The 17,690-nt window shown below is 41.4% G+C and overlaps 1 protein-coding gene across 1 annotated transcript; it reads left to right on the forward strand.

Moving 5' to 3' along the window:
• Nucleotides 1–30: 30 nt before the first annotated feature.
• LOC110502392 (ras-related protein ORAB-1) lies at nt 31–13,813 on the forward strand. The gene is made up of 6 exons (XM_090216755.1): nt 31–512; nt 10,312–10,384; nt 10,794–10,889; nt 11,271–11,366; nt 12,215–12,346; nt 12,612–13,813. The coding sequence occupies exons 1-6, from the start codon at nt 499–501 to the stop codon at nt 12,807–12,809; spliced, it is 609 nt and encodes a 202-aa protein (XP_090072881.1). The 5' UTR covers nt 31–498; the 3' UTR covers nt 12,810–13,813.
• The last annotated feature ends 3,877 nt before the right edge of the window (nt 13,814–17,690 follow it).

Here is a 17,690-nt window from a genome sequence, read left to right on the forward strand (position 1 = left end):
ACATGATGTCACTCACACTAACTATGACTCAATATGTAATTGATTTCCCCAGACCAGAGTGATTCACGCCAAAATGTTGCCACGTTTCACTAGTAATGACGTAGGCTTTGACAGCAAGCGCAAGGGGCAAACGAAACATCGACCAGCCTAGTTTCCTAGCTACATTGTCATTAGGGTAGTGTAGTCATATTCGGCACGGCAGAACATACTCAATATAAGACGAGCCTTTAGGAACAAACTACGATTTCTGAGAATCGCTGATCTTGCTTTCTAGGGCTTCTCTGTTCAGTGTTTGAGTTGGTATTTCCTGGTTGATACTAGCAGCCATTTTGGTTTCAAGACAACAAGCCTGGGTTTGGATGAATACCTTGCCAGCTAGTTAGTTACTTTTATTTTTCCTCCAAAGGAATTAGCTAGCTAACTATTTATTTACATTTTTTCAGAGCGAAAGGGAGTGCCGTTTTATAAGAAAAGGGGATTTACTGTGACGAGTCCAAGATGAATCCCGAATAGTAAGTACAGTAGCTAACTGAACGTTAGCTAACCTAGCTATTCTGCTAGCTACACAGCTAACAATATCTGACCTGTTTGGGTTCTGTCCATCTAAAAAGTGCAAACTAGTTAGTTAGCTAGCAACCATTAGTCACTGTTGTTTGTTGAGGTCATATTAACGTTTCACACAAGTTAGTCAATAAATGTGTTTACAGTCAGCTAGTTAACTAAGTTGCTAACTAGCACCGGCATAGTTATTAAAAATTAATTAGTTAACTGCTAGGGCAGAGTAGTTAAGTTTAGTTGGTAACGTAGTACTAACTAATGTAAGTTACTTAGCTAGTTACCTTTTTATTCTAGTAGCCTGGCAAAGCACACGTCAACTAGCTAACGTTACTGTACATGTCATTAGATATGTTGTGATTATCGCTAACTTAACGTTATCTAACTAGTTAACATTAGCCAGTCAAGTCAATATCCCAATATGTAACGTTATATTACTGCAGCCTTTTGTGCACTTGGTCAATAATGGTGGTATAATTGGTGGTGGTCAATAATTAATGCTAGCTAGCTAGTTTTATCTATAACGATTTCATCTCTGGCTATACTACACAGTGGTAACGTAACTCCTTGCTAGTTAGGCAATGTAGCTAGCTAGTACACTGGTTGATGCTAGTAAACTACATTGACAATAAACCACATTAGTGGGTTAAGCATTGTGATTGATTCTCTAACGTTACATCCATGTTATTCTGTGAATTTGGCCCTCAAGTGGAAAGCAACTAAGCAATATCATAGGAGTCAGTGGCACCCACCCACTCTCTACATCCTGAGTCAGTCATGTGTAGGTCACATGCAATATGACATGCCTCTTTCAACACACTCATTGGGTTGTTGGGCAAGCCACGGGTTTGTCTACCATCCCTCTAAACATGTTGGCAATTACCGGAATCCTGTGGTTTAGACATATAGGTTGGTGTTTTATGATACATATTTAGTATGTATTTTAGCTCAGTTAAAAAATTAAAATCTAATCTATTCAACAGTCCCACTGCATGGCATGGCATGGCAGTGAACATCTGATTTGAAATGTTCTTCAGAATCTATTCTGATTACACAAGATAGTGAATATGCCTTTGCATTGCAAGGGTAGCCATTTCCTTTTTTGACAGGCACACTAGGCTGTTACCCCCATTTAGAGACAGGATAACATTTTATTTGAGACAGGTTTAATGGGTTCGCACTCAGATGTTGCATAAAGCTTACTTCATTATTCAATGTTTATACATTTTTTACTGCATCGAGGATAGCGTACAGATGTTTCGGCTTTACAGCCTTCAGTCTGTAGGTACAATTCTCTTTCAATCAAAAAAGTATTTCTAAAGAACAACAGATGAGAAGCAGGTGCTTCTAATCAGGGTTGCCACTCATCTGCCAATCATTGGCCCCTCTGGTGTACCTGTATACAAATTTGTCACACAAATAAACAGAATTACAGGGGGCGGGGGCAGGCACGAAGGGCAACTCGCAAATCAACTGCCCCAGGTGTCTGCTCACCTAAATACATCACATCAATTCATGAGCCAGCCCACTGCGAAGGACATCAGGCAAAGCCGTTCATAAATGTGTGGGGCCAACTCATAAACGATATGCAAAATCTGCTAAGAACATTGTTCTTGTACAGTCCAAATGTGGCTTATAGGAACAAGGTGAAATCTAATTCTTAGTTTAAACCGTGTGGAAATACAGAATTTAATTGATATATCCAGCCCTTGCTTCTGGGAGAGCGAGGTGGTTCTCTTTTGATCAGTTATTTCTTTGAGACCTCAAGGGGTACATTATTCATAAGTTGTTATTGAACTTTTAAAGGCCCAGTGCAGTTCAAAATGGTATTTTCCTGTGTTATACATATCTACACTATGCAGTTGGAGTAATACTGTGAAATTGATTACCTTTTAGTGTAAGAGCTGTTTGAAAAGAGTGCCTGAAATTTCAACCTGTTTGGTGGGATGAACTTTTGGCCTCCCATGGTGACATCACCATGCAGTATATTAGTTAATAAACCAATGAGAGAGAGAGTTCCAAAACTCTTTGCCAATAACTACACATGTATTCTCCCCCCCACTCAGACCTTTCCTAAACAGTCCTAGCTAAATTCTTGCTTGAGAAATTGACCTTTGCTAAGAAGCTTTTTTTGTTTGTTTTTGACCATTTTTATTGAAAACAATCACGGGAAAGTACTTATTTGTTACCCATAAATGATTTGGTATTGAGATAACGGGTTGCGAAATGGGCTTTCTATCAGCAGACGGCGCTCTTGACTGATGTGTAGCTACTTTCTCTGGTACTTTTCTCGGTGTAGCCTACTTTAATTCAATCAAAATTCAAGATTAACTTCAAGCAAAACATTTAGGAAATGTAGCTGGCAGCATTCTTTCTTTGATAAACATTAGAAATATGATGGCTATGCATCGTTTTTGCCAAAAAGACCTTGCTTTTTCATTGTACGCTCATTTACTTGTGTGGCTGCTAGCCAAATAGCTTTGCACATCTGATGAAAATGAAGCTATTTTCTGCTGAATGTGTTGCACTTATGTATTTTCTGTGAATGACAATTAGTTGTATGCCCCTTATCACCCTTGAAGCAAAAAAAAAAACAATTTATTTTTCTAGTAGATCATAAAAATAAATAAATCATACAATTTTTGGACTCATTCAGCAGTTTTTACCTAACATTTAATTAAGTAGAATACAATTGGAAATGAATTTGAAAAGTGAATTTATTTTCCTAAAACACAAGTTGAAAATAATGCTGTCGATACTTCCCGTTGACTAATGTTATATACAGTGCCTTGCGAAAGTATTCGGCCCCCTTGAACTTTGCGACCTTTTGCCACATTTCAGGCTTCAAACATAAAGATATAAAACTGTATTTTTTTGTGAAGAATCAACAACAAGTGGGACACAATCATGAAGTGGAACGACATTTATTGGATATTTCAAACTTTTTTAACAAATCAAAAACTGAAAAATTGGGCGTGCAAAATTATTCAGCCCCCTTAAGTTAATACTTTGTAGCGCCACCTTTTGCTGCGATTACAGCTGTAAGTCGCTTGGGGTATGTCTCTATCAGTTTTGCACATCGAGAGACTGAAATTTTTCCCATTCCTCCTTGCAAAACAGCTCGAGCTCAGTGAGGTTGGATGGAGAGCATTTGTGAACAGCAGTTTTCAGTTCTTTCCACAGATTCTCGATTGGATTCAGGTCTGGACTTTGACTTGGCCATTCTAACACCTGGATATGTTTATTTTTGAACCATTCCATTGTAGATTTTGCTTTATGTTTTGGATCATTGTCTTGTTGGAAGACAAATCTCCGTCCAGTCTCAGGTCTTTTGCAGACTCCATCAGGTTTTCTTCCAGAATGGTCCTGTATTTGGCTCCATCCATCTTCCCATCAATTTTAACCATCTTCCCTGTCCCTGCTGAAGAAAAGCAGGCCCAAACCATGATGCTGCCACCACCATGTTTGACAGTGGGGATGGTGTGTTCAGCTGTGTTGCTTTTACGCCAAACATAACGTTTTGCATTGTTGCCAAAAAGTTCCATTTTGGTTTCATCTGACCAGAGCACCTTCTTCCACATGTTTGGTGTGTCTCCCAGGTGGCTTGTGGCAAACTTTAAACAACACTTTTTATGGATATCTTTAAGAAATGGCTTTCTTCTTGCCACTCTTCCATAAAGGCCAGATTTGTGCAATATACAACTGATTGTTGTCCTATGGACAGAGTCTCCCACCTCAGCTGTAGATCTCTGCAGTTCATCCAGAGTGATCATGGGCCTCTTGGCTGCATCTCTGATCAGTCTTCTCCTTGTATGAGCTGAAAGTTTAGAGGGACGGCCAGGTCTTGGTAGATTTGCAGTGGTCTGATACTCCTTCCATTTCAATATTATCGCTTGCACAGTGCTCCTTGGGATGTTTAAAGCTTGGGAAATCTTTTTGTATCCAAATCCGGCTTTAAACTTTTTCACAACAGTATCTCGGACCTGCCTGGTGTGTTCCTTGTTCTTCATGATGCTCTCTGCGCTTTTAACGGACCTCTGAGACTATCACAGTGCAGGTGCATTTATACGGAGACTTGATTACACACAGGTGGATTGTATTTATCATCATTAGTCATTTAGGTCAACATTGGATCATTCAGAGATCCTCACTGAACTTCTGGAGAGAGTTTGCTGCACTGAAAGTAAAGGGGCTGAATAATTTTGCACGCCCAATTTTTCAGTTTTTGATTTGTTAAAAAAGTTTGAAATATCCAATAAATGTCGTTCCACTTCATGATTGTGTCCCACTTGTTGTTGATTCTTCACAAAAAAAATACAGTTTTATATCTTTATGTTTGAAGCCTGAAATGTGGCAAAAGGTCGCAAAGTTCAAGGGGGCCGAATACTTTCGCAAGGCACTGTATATTTTTACATTTGAAGTCAATAGAGCGAGGGCAAACGTTTGGGGTGTATGCACTATTTAAACTAACACACTTCACAGAATCTGAGAATACTTTTTATATCACTGGTTAGAAGAGAATTTGCTGAAGACCATCCAGAATGTCGGATGGAAGTTTTGCGAGGCTGCCGAAACAACAGGGAAGGAAACAAATCAGTTGCTTTGTTATTCAACTTAAACAAATCACCACCCGCTGTAGTATATCAACAGTGACTAGGGTTGGTTTCTATTTGAGTGATAGTTTGACTCGCAGATCCATGTATTGGTGTGAGATCAGCTACTTTTATACGGAGAGCGTCTTGAATTTTCCCTGCCATTTGAGTTTGAAACGTCCTGAGATGGCCAGCGCGTATGACAGAATCAACTGTACAAAACCAATGTTATTGATTTATTTTAAGTTGATTTTTGTGTCATTGTTTTTACTATAAGCTTGTATACTAACATCACTAATCTGAGGTAGAAAGGATGTGTAATTACCCTCAATTCGATGTAGTCAATGTGAGGTTGTGTAATGTAGTAACACATACTGTCCACGTACAGGAAATTGGCACATATTAAATGACCATGTTTTCATGACATGATGATATCATTTTGAAGCCCATTCAAAAACAGTACGGGACTAGATTTATTAGGATCCCCGTTAGCCGACTCCAATGGCAACAGCTAGTCTGACACAACGAAAAAGACAAGACTTTACAATTTACATTTTATTTAATTAACATGTGTTTGCATCTATCACATACATGTCAGTACAAACACACAACAAGTAGGCCACATGGGGTAGAGGCGTTGTGTCGTGAGGTGTTGCTTTATTTTTTTTTTGGAACCAGGTTTGCTGTTCACTTGCGTTAAATGAGATGGGAGTTCTATGCACTCATGGCTCTGTATAATGTACCAGGAAGTAGGCTGGACTTTCATAGGGTATTGTCCCCAGCCTTTAACACCTCCCTCAGCATCTTTTGTTGCACTGAAGTCCTCGCAAGAGGTAGGCTACTTATCCATCCCCACACTGCTTCCATGGACTCAAATGCACCTGGTCAACCAGAAAAACTGTCTTTCTGAGTTCCCAGTTAGTAGCCTGCAGAAAACAGGCTATGTCTGATGCAGTGTGTTTTAGTGATGGGGGGGGGGGGAAATCAACAGTTAAATATCGCAATATTATTTGGGATGCAAACTCAATATGAGGAAGGTGTTTGTAATGGTTGTACACTTAGTGTATAGTGAGCAATATGTTTGGATTATCAAATCGCAATACATATAATCGTGAGAATCACAATAGATACCATATTGGCACTTAAGTATCGTGATAATATCGTCTCATCAGATCCCAGGCAAATCCCAGCCCTAGTGTGTATTTTTGCAGAGCACTTGCTTTCATTATCTTTTGCCTTGCTCTCTAGCCCATCTTTTGTCTGCCGGAGCTGAGCAGCTGATGTGGAAGTCGAATAATGGTGGGCGGTTTGGTGTGTCTGTCTTTGAAGCATACACAGTATCATCCAATCCCACGTAAAATGCTGACTGTGATAGTGGGGTAGACAGATTTTGGAGGGGAGGGGGTTGAGAGAACTGTGTGTGTGCGCTTTGGTTAGAACTGAACATGAGTGGACAATAGCTGTCTAGTTTCTAGATGTTTGTCTTTTGCTGGTCTGACCTAATTTTATAGGCTATGCTGATGATGCTTCCCTAATTCACACGGTTGGGAGTGGGACAGGATGTATGGACTGGAAATGCTCAGCATTTTGTTGTCGTCATGGGTCCATCCTACTGGGGTTTCAGCTCATATACAGTTGAAGTCGGAAGTTTACATACACTTAGGTTAGAGTGTATGTAAATTAAAACTCGTTTTTCAACCACTCCACAAATGTCTTGTTAACAAACTATAGTTTTGGCAAGTTGGTTAGGACATCTACTTTGTGCATGACACAAGTAATCTTTCCAGCAATTGTTTACAGACAGATTATTTCACTTATAATTTACTGTATCACAATTAGAGGTCGACCGATTAATTGGAATGGCCAATTAATTAGAGCCTATTTCAAGTTTTCATAACAATTGGAAATCTGTATTTTTGGGCGCCGATTTATTTATTTTTACACCTTTTTATTTAATCTTTATTTAACGAGGCAAGTCAGTTAAGAACACATTCTTTTTTTCAATGACGGCCTAGGAACGGTGGGTTAACTGCCTCGTTCAGGGGCAGAACGACAGATTTTCACCTTGTCAGCTCGGGGGATTAATCTTGCAACCTTACAGTTAACTAGTCCAACGCAATAACGACCTGCCTCTCTCTCGTTGCACTCCACAAGGAGACTGCCTGTTACGCAAATGCAGTAAGGTAAGTTGCTAGCTAGCATTAAACTTATCTTATAAAAAACATTCAATCAATAATGAACTGAAACATTAGCTTTCTTACATAGCACATATTGCACTTTTACGTTCTTCTCCAACACTTTGTTTTTGCATTATTTAAACCAAATTGAACATGTTTCATTATCTACTTGAGTCTAAATTGATTTTGTTGATGTATTATATTAAGTTAACCAGTTATGCATTAGGGGGCGCTCTTTTAATTTTTGGATAAAAAAAACGTTCCCGTTTTAAATAAGATATTTTGTCACGAAAAGATGCTCGACTATGCATATAATTGACAGCTTTGGAAAGAAAACACATCTGACGTTTCCAAAACTTTTATTGTCTGTGAGTGCCACAGAACTAATGCTACAAGCGAAACCAAGATTAAATTTCATACAGGAAGTACCCCAGATTTTGAATGCGCTGTGTTCCAATGTCTCCTTATATGGCTGTGAATGCGCCAGGAATGAGCCTACACTTTCTGTCGTTTTCCCCAAGGTGTCTGCAGCATTGTGACGTATTTGTAGGCATATCATTGGAAGATTGACCATAAGAGACTACATTTACCAGGTGCCCGCATGGTGTCCTCCGTCGAAATGATTGCGTAATCTCCAGCTGCGTGCATTTTTCCATTTGGTTCAGAGGAGAAACCAAACTGCCAGGAATGATTTATCATCGAATAGATATGTGAAAAACACCTTGAGGATTGATTCTAAACAACGTTTGCCATGTTTCTGTCGATATTATGGAGTTAATTTGGAAAAAAGTTTGGCGTTGTAATGACTGAATTTTCGGGTTTTCTTCTTTTTTGATGTTTTGATGAACAAAACAGAGCGATTTCTCCTACACAAATAATCTTTTTGGAAAAACTGAACATTTGCTATCTAACTGAGAGTCTCCTCATTGAAAACATCCGAAGTTCTTCAAAGGTAAAAGGTACATTTTATTTGAATGCTTTTCTTGTTTTTGTGAAAATGTTGCCTGCTGAATGCTAGGCTTAATGCTATGCTAGCTATCAATACTCTTACACAAATGCTTGTGTAGCTATGGTTGAAAAGCATATTTTGAAAATCTGAGATGACAGTGTTGTTAACAAAAGGCTAAGCTTGTGAGCCAATATATTTATTTAATTTCATTTGCGATTTTCATGAATAGTTAACGTTGCGTTATGCTAATGAGCTTGAGGCTATGATTACGCTCCCGGATATGGGATTGCTCGAAGCTAGAGGTTAAAATAAGTGTTCATTCAGTATTGTTGTAATTGTCATTATTACAAATACATTTTTTAAAATTTAAATCGGCCGATTTAATCGGTATCGGCTTTTTTGTCCTCCAATAATCGGTATTGGCGTTGAAAAATCATGATCGGTCGATGATCATGATCATCTATCACTCCAGTGTTAATTTGCTAAATTGTCATTACTTTGCTACTATGGCCTATTTATTGCCTTAGCTCCTCCCACCATTTGCACACACTATATATAGACTTTTTTTCTATTGTGTTACTGACTGTACGTTTGTTTATTCCATGTGTAACTCTGTGTTTGTCACACTGCTTTGCTTTATCTTGGCCAGGTCGCAGTTATAAATGAGAACTTGTTCTCAACTGGCCTACATGGTTAAATAAAGGTGAAATAAAAAATAAAGTGGTGATCCTAACTGACCTAACACAGGATTAAATGTCAGGATTTGTGAAACTGAGTTTAATTGTATGTTAACTTCTGACTTCAACTGTAAATGAGCATAGCCTGAATTGGTGTATTTTAGCAAGCATCAGTGGGCCAAGGAATGGTGTTTTAGTGTTTTACCGATCGTTTGAAGATCAGTGTTTGGCAAGCTCATACCCGTTTGCTACACTGTTACGCTGTGAATGCCAGTTTGATAAGATGTCCCATTTTGAATCTAAGAACATCATCATTAAGGCTACCGCTGTCTGTCACACGTTGATATTGGTGACCATCACCAGAGCTCACAGCCCCATGTCAACCCAGTCTTAAGTTCACACCTCAGCCCTCACCTCTTCCTCCTCATTGTGAGTTGCTGCGCAGGTCCCCCGGCCTCGTTTCATCCAGTGTGCATGTACCTGCGTGTGTCTGACTGTCTGTGTGCGTTTTTATGTAGGCTATTTTTGTGCAAGTGTTTTTCTGCTTGTTGTGTGGTGTGTCTCTCACACCGGATCAAGGTTAGCAGCACTCTGAAACCTGAGCTGATGAACTACAGAGAGCTTTGGCAAATTCGACAGCAGCTCTGTTTGTAACAAATCATTAAACATGCATCAGGCTGATATGACATGAGCTCAATTAAAGAAGGCTTCTTAGTGAAGTTGAGCAAAGGCCTACTGAGTTTCTACTGTATTCCAGTTAACATACTATGTTGTCGGCAGTCACAGTGCCGTCTTCATCCTTTTTAAAATGCCATTGAGTGTGTATCACATTAGCACTGAAACGTTGAGCTCCCCCACTGATATTTAGTTTTGCTGATCGTGCACGGTCCTAGCAGCGTGAGGTTTCATTTGCCTGCCAAACCCGATGTTTCACTGTCTGCTGAAATTGCAGACAATAGATGTCTATTGAAATGTCAACTTTTCTGTACCAAAAAGGTATGCAGGATTGCATCTCTTTGTGTTTGGACTCAGGCTTGAATTAGCCTGGTTTCAACTTGGGTGTGATAGTCTATAAAGGGGTCGGCGTGAAAGACCTTTTTAGGCGTTAGGCAAGCGTTATAACACATCACTCATACACTCTGATTGTATGGTGGTGTGACCAAAGTAGTTATGCTGAGAGTTAACCCAACACAGTATCTTGCCCAAGACATTGAAAGCAGTATAACCGCAATGGCGTCTTTTGAATCGTCTGACGCAACACCACAATGAAATCTCTCCTTGAGAGACGGTGAAGCGAGAAGAAACTGTTCTGTGTGGGGAAACCTGGAATCCTGTTTTTAAAACATCTCTACTCTCCACAGTGACTATTTATTCAAGCTGCTCCTGATCGGTGACTCTGGCGTCGGAAAGTCTTGTCTTCTCCTCCGATTTGCAGTAAGTGTTCTGTTAATCCGTCCATGTCTCATAGCCATTCATAAGGTGCTCGTCGTCACTCATTAGTTGTTCAAAGGCTGACCTAGTCATATTAACAATAATAATTATAGTCCTCTTAATAATAATAATAATAATGTAATATTGGACTAAATTCACAAGGTAAGAACTGGATGCCCTGTAATGTGAAAAGGTCAAATCGATCACAGAAATAGTATTTATATTATAGCATTAATACTGTGTTAAATCAACATTTTCTGATTTACTCTCCTACTGCGGCGAATGATCCTACTTTTGGATTCCTTTTTTTCCCATCTCTAGACTGAGAATGTATGAAAGGTTAAGGATTTGTACTTTGAGCAGGACGTCTGCATGTTCCCACACCGACTCCTCCCCTTTCCTTTCTCCCCAGGATGACACATACACAGAAAGCTACATTAGCACAATCGGAGTGGACTTCAAAATACGAACTATAGAATTAGACGGAAAGACTATTAAACTTCAAATCGTAAGTGCTTCCCCCCGACCACATCTCTATTGTCCTCTACTGTGTAAAGGGGAAGCTCCACGTTACACTAACGTATGTATTTCAGGATCTGGACACATTTAGACCAAAAAATGCCATTGTAGGCATTTTAGAACCTAACTCTAGACTGTTCACCAAATATCCAAAGGCAGAGGCCTCCTACATTATTAAGACTATCACGGTTGACTACAAAATGGTGAATTACCAGTTAGAAATACCCTTCTCTCATTTGTGTGTTTTGGTCTTATTTGTCACAGTTGAATGTGCTATGAAGCAGCATCTATTTGGTAGAGGTGTGTGTGTTTGGCCTTCCCGTATTTGTGACGTTGACTGAGTGTCTCTGCTGTGTGTTGACACTGACAGTGGGACACGGCGGGGCAGGAGAGGTTTCGCACAATCACATCCAGCTACTATAGAGGAGCCCACGGTATCATCGTAGTCTATGACGTCACAGACCAGGTCAGTCCACCTTTACCTTTTCACTGTGTTTGAGTTTTCTAGATTATTTTCCACTATTAGTTGTTTTTAATTGAAATTCCGGAGTGCAGGTTAACTAATATTTTGTAAGACTAAGGCCTAGATTCAATCAGAGCAAGCATTAACTGGTGATTGCCGAAAACCGCATCGCTGATGTTTTCGCGGTGTCAAAGGTATAGCTGCGTTGGCGCTGTCAAATCGGTGAGCAGCTGCTCTTGATCATTGTCCCGACGCCACATCTGTCCCACTCACGTTAGAAGTTCAGAATGAGAAAGTGTAGGTTATAGAGAAACAATGATGCTCAAATAGAAAATCATTAAACAAAATAATGAGGATTTCTGTCAGTCAAATCGAGGTCTTGATTACATCACACGTTTGAATTGGTTTGAATTTGTAAACATGGCTGCATGGGGTTTCTCATAATGCGACTCTATGCAGCCAATGGCAACGTCTGCTTTAGGTTTAATGCCAGGTGCTGCTTGTGGATTTGAAAGCTTCTTTTTTTTTTACCCCCTTTTTCTCCCCAATTTCATGGTGTCCAATTGTTGTATCTTGTCTCATCGCTACAACTCCTGTACGGCTCGGGAGAGACTAAGGTTGAAAGTCATGCGTCCTCCGATACACAACCCAACCAGCCGCACTGCTTCTTAACACAGCGCGCATCCAACCCGGAAGCCAGCCGCACCAATGTGTCGGAGGCTACACCGTGCACCTGGCAACCTTGGTTAGCGCGCTCTGCGCCCGGCCCGCCACAGGAGTCGCTGGTGCGTGATAAGACAAGGACCTTGCCTACCCTTTCATGCTGGTTGTGATTCTCTTTCTTCTTCAAGGAGTCCTTCAATAATGTCAAGCAGTGGCTACAGGAAATCGACCGTTACGCCAGTGAAAACGTCAACAAGCTGTTGGTAGGGAACAAGTGTGACCTGACAACAAAGAAAGTGGTGGATTACACAACAGCAAAGGTAAGGGCTTCCATCAAAGTCAATGGGTTATCAGATGGTGCAGGAGTAATGCATTTTTCTATTTAACTATTTGAAAAAATAGTCTACAGCTGTGGTTTCCAAACTTTCAACTTTGATATTTTGTTGAGGCCCCCAAACAAACCAAATGTTTCTGGACACAATCGGATCTTTGTCTGCAACCCAGTAGTAAAATAGTAATAGTGTACAGTACTGTCACGAATGCAGCAGCTCCTCTAACCCAGTCTCTCCATTCCATTCTTTGCAGGAGTTTGCAGACTCCCTGGGCATCCCGTTCTTGGAAACGAGTGCCAAGAACGCCACCAATGTGGAGCAGGCCTTCATGACCATGGCTGCTGAGATAAAGAAGAGGATGGGCCCTGGGGCTACGACCGGAGGCAACGAGAGGTCCAATGTCAAGATCGACAGTACGCCTGTCAAATCTGCCTCGGGGGGCTGCTGCTGAGAGTGAGAACCCCACCAACACCTCTACCCTCACCTCAACCGCCCCCCTCCACCTGGCCCCATTCTCCACCATGCCTCACCCACCCAGCTTAACAGTAACTGAGCGAGAGTGTGAGAGCGAAAACAAAATTAAGTTGCCTGAATTTGTATTGTAGCTGTACTACCAACAAAAATGTATGGTTATCACCCTCCCTTTATGCCCTGGTAGTTGATGATTAGTAGTACTTTCCAGGCTATCTGTTAGCAGTCAGATGGTCAGCCGCTCACTGGACCTCCCCTGGCCCCCTCCTGGAGTGGCTTTACCCCCCCACCCTTACCCGAACCTCATCAGAAACAATGGATTTCATTTGAACTCCCACCCCCATCTGTGTGAAGGTTAATGAGAATAATGTGTGCGTGTCTATCTCACTGCATTCCTACTGCAGGGTTGGTCTATAGTCAAATTATGTTTTGTTCTTCTGTCCCCCTCTTTTCTTTTCGGTTATTTTGCTGTTTGTATCAGCAAGTGTAGATCTCTGTCCCTTTCGAAGGCGTTTATTCGCCAATATGCGGTCAGCCAACTGCACAACAGTGTCTCACTGTCTCGCAAAAAAGTCTATTGAAAAATATGTACATATACATTGTGTGTGTGTATGTGTGTGTGTATATATGTAAGATCTGATTTGCTAGTTCTGTAGACTTCAATTACATTATCGGAGTAGTCTTGACTTAATCTCTGCATTAAAATTTGTCTCAACATGTCACATTTAAACTGAAAAAAAAATAAAATGTTGTACTTCCAGACTGTATGATACGGAATAATCTGTTTGCGATTCTTGGTGGATATGTAGGAACATCTTGTTTTTAATAATTTATTCTACATTTATATGGCAAATATATTGTACCAGTAACTTAGACTCTGTATGCAAATTGGCCATTACCTGTGGGATATCTCAGTACAAAATTGCATATATAAAACACTATGTTCTTTTTTCATAATAAAGGCTACTGAATACAGTTTTAAAAGAACTCAACCATTTCTCTAGCACTGTTTACCTAGTTTGACGTGTGTTAGCTATATGGATAGATGTGTCTCGCTAGATTTGTGCTATAGCACAGTGGTCTGTTGTATGTCCAGATTGACTTTACCACAGAATGCTAACTACAGAAGGTCAGAACAAAATTCCCATGTATCCCATTCTCACGAGTTCTCCCCTGGAGTCCCCACAGTACACGAACTGCTAAATTCAGACACATTCTAGTTATTACACTTGAGCTCTACACTGATTGTACATAAATCAAGTGGCCATACAGTATGATGTTTACTCAGGAGTGTAGTTTTCACCAGGTTTAATCTGTGAATGAGGATTCCAATAGTGGGAAGGACAATGTTTTCCAGGGTGTTTAAAAGTTCTCATTCGAAGTGTACATTACCCTCATAACATTCACAATTGATTTCTACAGTAAGAAAGACACTGGTTAAAAACATGTTGCACATTAAAGGCTTTAGGTACAAGTACTGTATTTCTTAATGCACTTTTCATCCAGGTTTTCCATGTTCTGGCCCAAAGTGCTAACTGCTAGGCTACCTGCAGCCCTAAGGCCGCTGAATGGTCCAACATCCTACGTTACACATCTACAATGATGTGTAGTGCAGACAACGTTCTAATTTGGAGTGATGAATAACGCTTCACCATCTGGTAGTCCAATGGATGAATCTGGCTTTGGTGGATGCCAGGAGAACACTACCTGCCCGAATGCATAGTGCCAACTGTAAAGTCTGGTGGAGGAGAAATAATAGTCTGGAGCTTTTTTTCATGATTTAGACTAGGTCCCTTAGTTCCAGTGAAGGGAAATCTTAACGCTATAGCATACAATGATATTCTAGACGATTCTGTGCTTCCAACTTTGTGGCAACAGTTTGGAGAAGGCCCTTTGCTGTTTCAGCATGACAATGCCCCAGTGCTCAAAGCGAGGTCCATACAGAAATGATTTGTCGAGATCGGTGTGAAAGAACTTGACTGCCTGCACAAAGCCCTGAGCTCAACCCTTTTAGATGAATTGGCCCACCGATTGGGAACCAGGCCTAATTGCCCAACATCAAGTGTTCTACCTCACTAATGCTCTTGTGGTTGAATGGATGCAATTCCCTGCAGCAATGTTCTAACATCTAGTGAAAAGCCTTCCCAGAAGAATGGAGACTGTTATAGCAGCAAAGGAGGGAGCAACTCCATATTAATGCCCATGATTTTGGAATGAGAGGTTCAACGAGCAGGTGTCCCCACATACTTTTGGTCATGTTCTGTACCTTGATTAGATATGTATTATGCTGATTAAACAGCATGATCATTACACAGGTGCACCTTGTGCTGGGGACAAGGCCACTCTAAAATGTGCAGTTTTGTCACACAACACAATGCCACAGATGTCTCAAGTTTTGAGGGAGCATGTAATTGGCATGCTGACTGCAGAATGTCCACCAGAGTTGTTGCCAGAGCAGTGAATGTTAATTTCACTACCATGAGCCATCTACAATGTAGTTTTAGAGAATTTGGCAGAAAATCCAACTGGCCTCACAACCACAGACCGTGTGTGGCGTCGTGTGGGCAAGCAGTTTGCTGATGTCAACGTTGTGAACAGAGTGCCCCATGGTGGCAGTGGGGTTATGGTATGGGCAGGCTTAAGCTACGGACAACGAACACAATTGCATTTTTTTTATAGATGGCAATTTGAATGCACATCAACTCAGCAAAAAAAGACATGTCCTCTCACTGTCAACTGCATTTATTTTCTGCAAACTTAACATGTGTAAATATTTGTATGAACATAAGATTCAACAACTGAGATATAAACTGAACAAGTTCCACAGACATGTGACTAACAAAAATGGAATAATGTGTCCCTGAACAAAGGCGGGGTCAAAATCAAACATCAGTACCTGGATGTGGCCACCAACTGCATTAAGTACTGCAGTTCATCTCCTCCTCATGGACTGCACCAGATTTGCCCGTTCTTGCTGTGAGATGTTACCCCTCTCTTCCACCAAGGCACCTGCAAGTTCTCGGACGTTTCCTGGGGGAATGGCCCTAGCCCTCACCCTCCAATACAACAGCTCCCAGACGTGCTCAATGGGATTGAGATCCAGGCTCTTCGCTGGCCATGGCAGAACACTGACATTCCTGTCTTGCAAGAAATCACGCACAGAACGAGCAGTATGGCTGGTGGCATTATCATGCTGGAGGGTCATGTCAGGATGAGCCTGCAGGAAGGGTACCACATGAGGGAGGAGGATGTCTTCCCTGTAACGCACAGCGTTGAGATTGCCTGCAATGACAACAAGCTCAGTCCGATGATGCTGTGAGAGTACAGGCCTCGGTGTAACGCTCGTTCCTTCAACGATAAACGCGAATCCGACCATCACCCCTGGTGAGACAAAACTGCGACTCATCAGTAAAGAGCACTTTTTGCCTCCTGTCTGGTCCAGCAACGGTGGGTTTGTGCCCATAGGCAACATTGTTGCCGGTGATGTCTGGTGAGGACCTGCCTTACAACAGGCCTACAACAAGCCCTCAGTCCAGCCTCTCTCAGCCTATTGCAGACAGTCTGAGCACTGATGGAGGGATTGTGCGTTCCTGGTGTAACTCGGGCAGTTGTTGTTGCCATCCTGTACCTGTCCCGCAAGTGTGATGTTCGGATGTACCGATCCTGCGCAGGTGTTGTTACACGTGGTCTGCCACTGCGAGGATGATTAGCTGTCCGTCCTGTCTCCCTGTAGCGCTGTCTTAGGCGCCTCACAGTAAGGACATTGCAATTTACTGCCCTGGCCACATCTGTAGTCCTCATGCCTCCTTGCAGCATGTCTAAGGCATGTTCACACAGATGAGCAGGGACCCTGGGCATCTTTCTTTTTGTTTTTCAGAGTCAGTAGAAAGGGTGCAGGGTGCATGTTTTGGAATATTTGTTATTCTGCACAGGCTTACATTTTTTCACTCTGTCATTTAGGTTAGTATTGTGGAGTGACTACAATGCTGTTTTCTCATATCACAACCAAAGTCTGTAACTGGTTTACCATCACCATGGTGAAATCCCTGAGCAGTTTCTTTCCTCTCCGGTAACTGAATTAGGAAGGACACCTGTATCTTTTTAGTGACTGGGTGTATTAAGCCTAATTAATAACCTCACCATGCTCAAAGGGAGATTCACCGTCTACTTTTTTATATTTGTACACTACCAATCGGTGCCCCTTGTGAGGCATTGAAAAACCTCTTTGTGATTGAATCTGGGCTTGAAATGCACTAGTTGATTGAAGGACCTTACAGATAATTGTATGTGTGGGATCCAGAGATGGGGTAGTCATTCAAAAATAATGTTATCCACTATTATTGAACACAGAATGAGTCCATGCAATTTATGTGATTTGTTAAGCAAATCTTTACTCCTAAACTTATTTAGGCTTGTCATAACACAGAGGTTGAATACTTTTTCAGCTTTTCTCCCCAATTTCATGATATCAAATTGGTAGTTACAGTCTTTTCCATCGCTGCTCCAGCCGCACCAATGTGTCAGAGGAAACACCGTACAACTAACTGGCGACCGAAGTCAGTGTGCATGCGCCCGGCCCATCACAAGGAAACACTAGAGCGCATTGGGACAAGGACATCATGGCCAGCAAATCCCTCCCCTAACCCGGACAACGCTGGGCCAATTGGGTACCGCTTCATGGATCTCCCGGTTGCGTCCGGCTGCGACACAACCGAACCCGGGTCTGTAGTGATGCCTCAAGCACTTTGATGCAGTGCCTTAGATCGCTGCTCCGCTTGGGAGGCCCTAGCTTTTCATTTTTAATTCATCTGTAAAAATTTCTGAAAACATAATTCCACTTTCACATTGTGAGGTATCGTGT

The sequence above is a fragment of the Oncorhynchus mykiss genome, chromosome 23, assembly GCF_057628025.1.
Source record: "Oncorhynchus mykiss isolate SJ-2025 chromosome 23, ASM5762802v1, whole genome shotgun sequence".
Taxonomy (NCBI): Eukaryota; Metazoa; Chordata; class Actinopteri; order Salmoniformes; family Salmonidae; genus Oncorhynchus; species Oncorhynchus mykiss.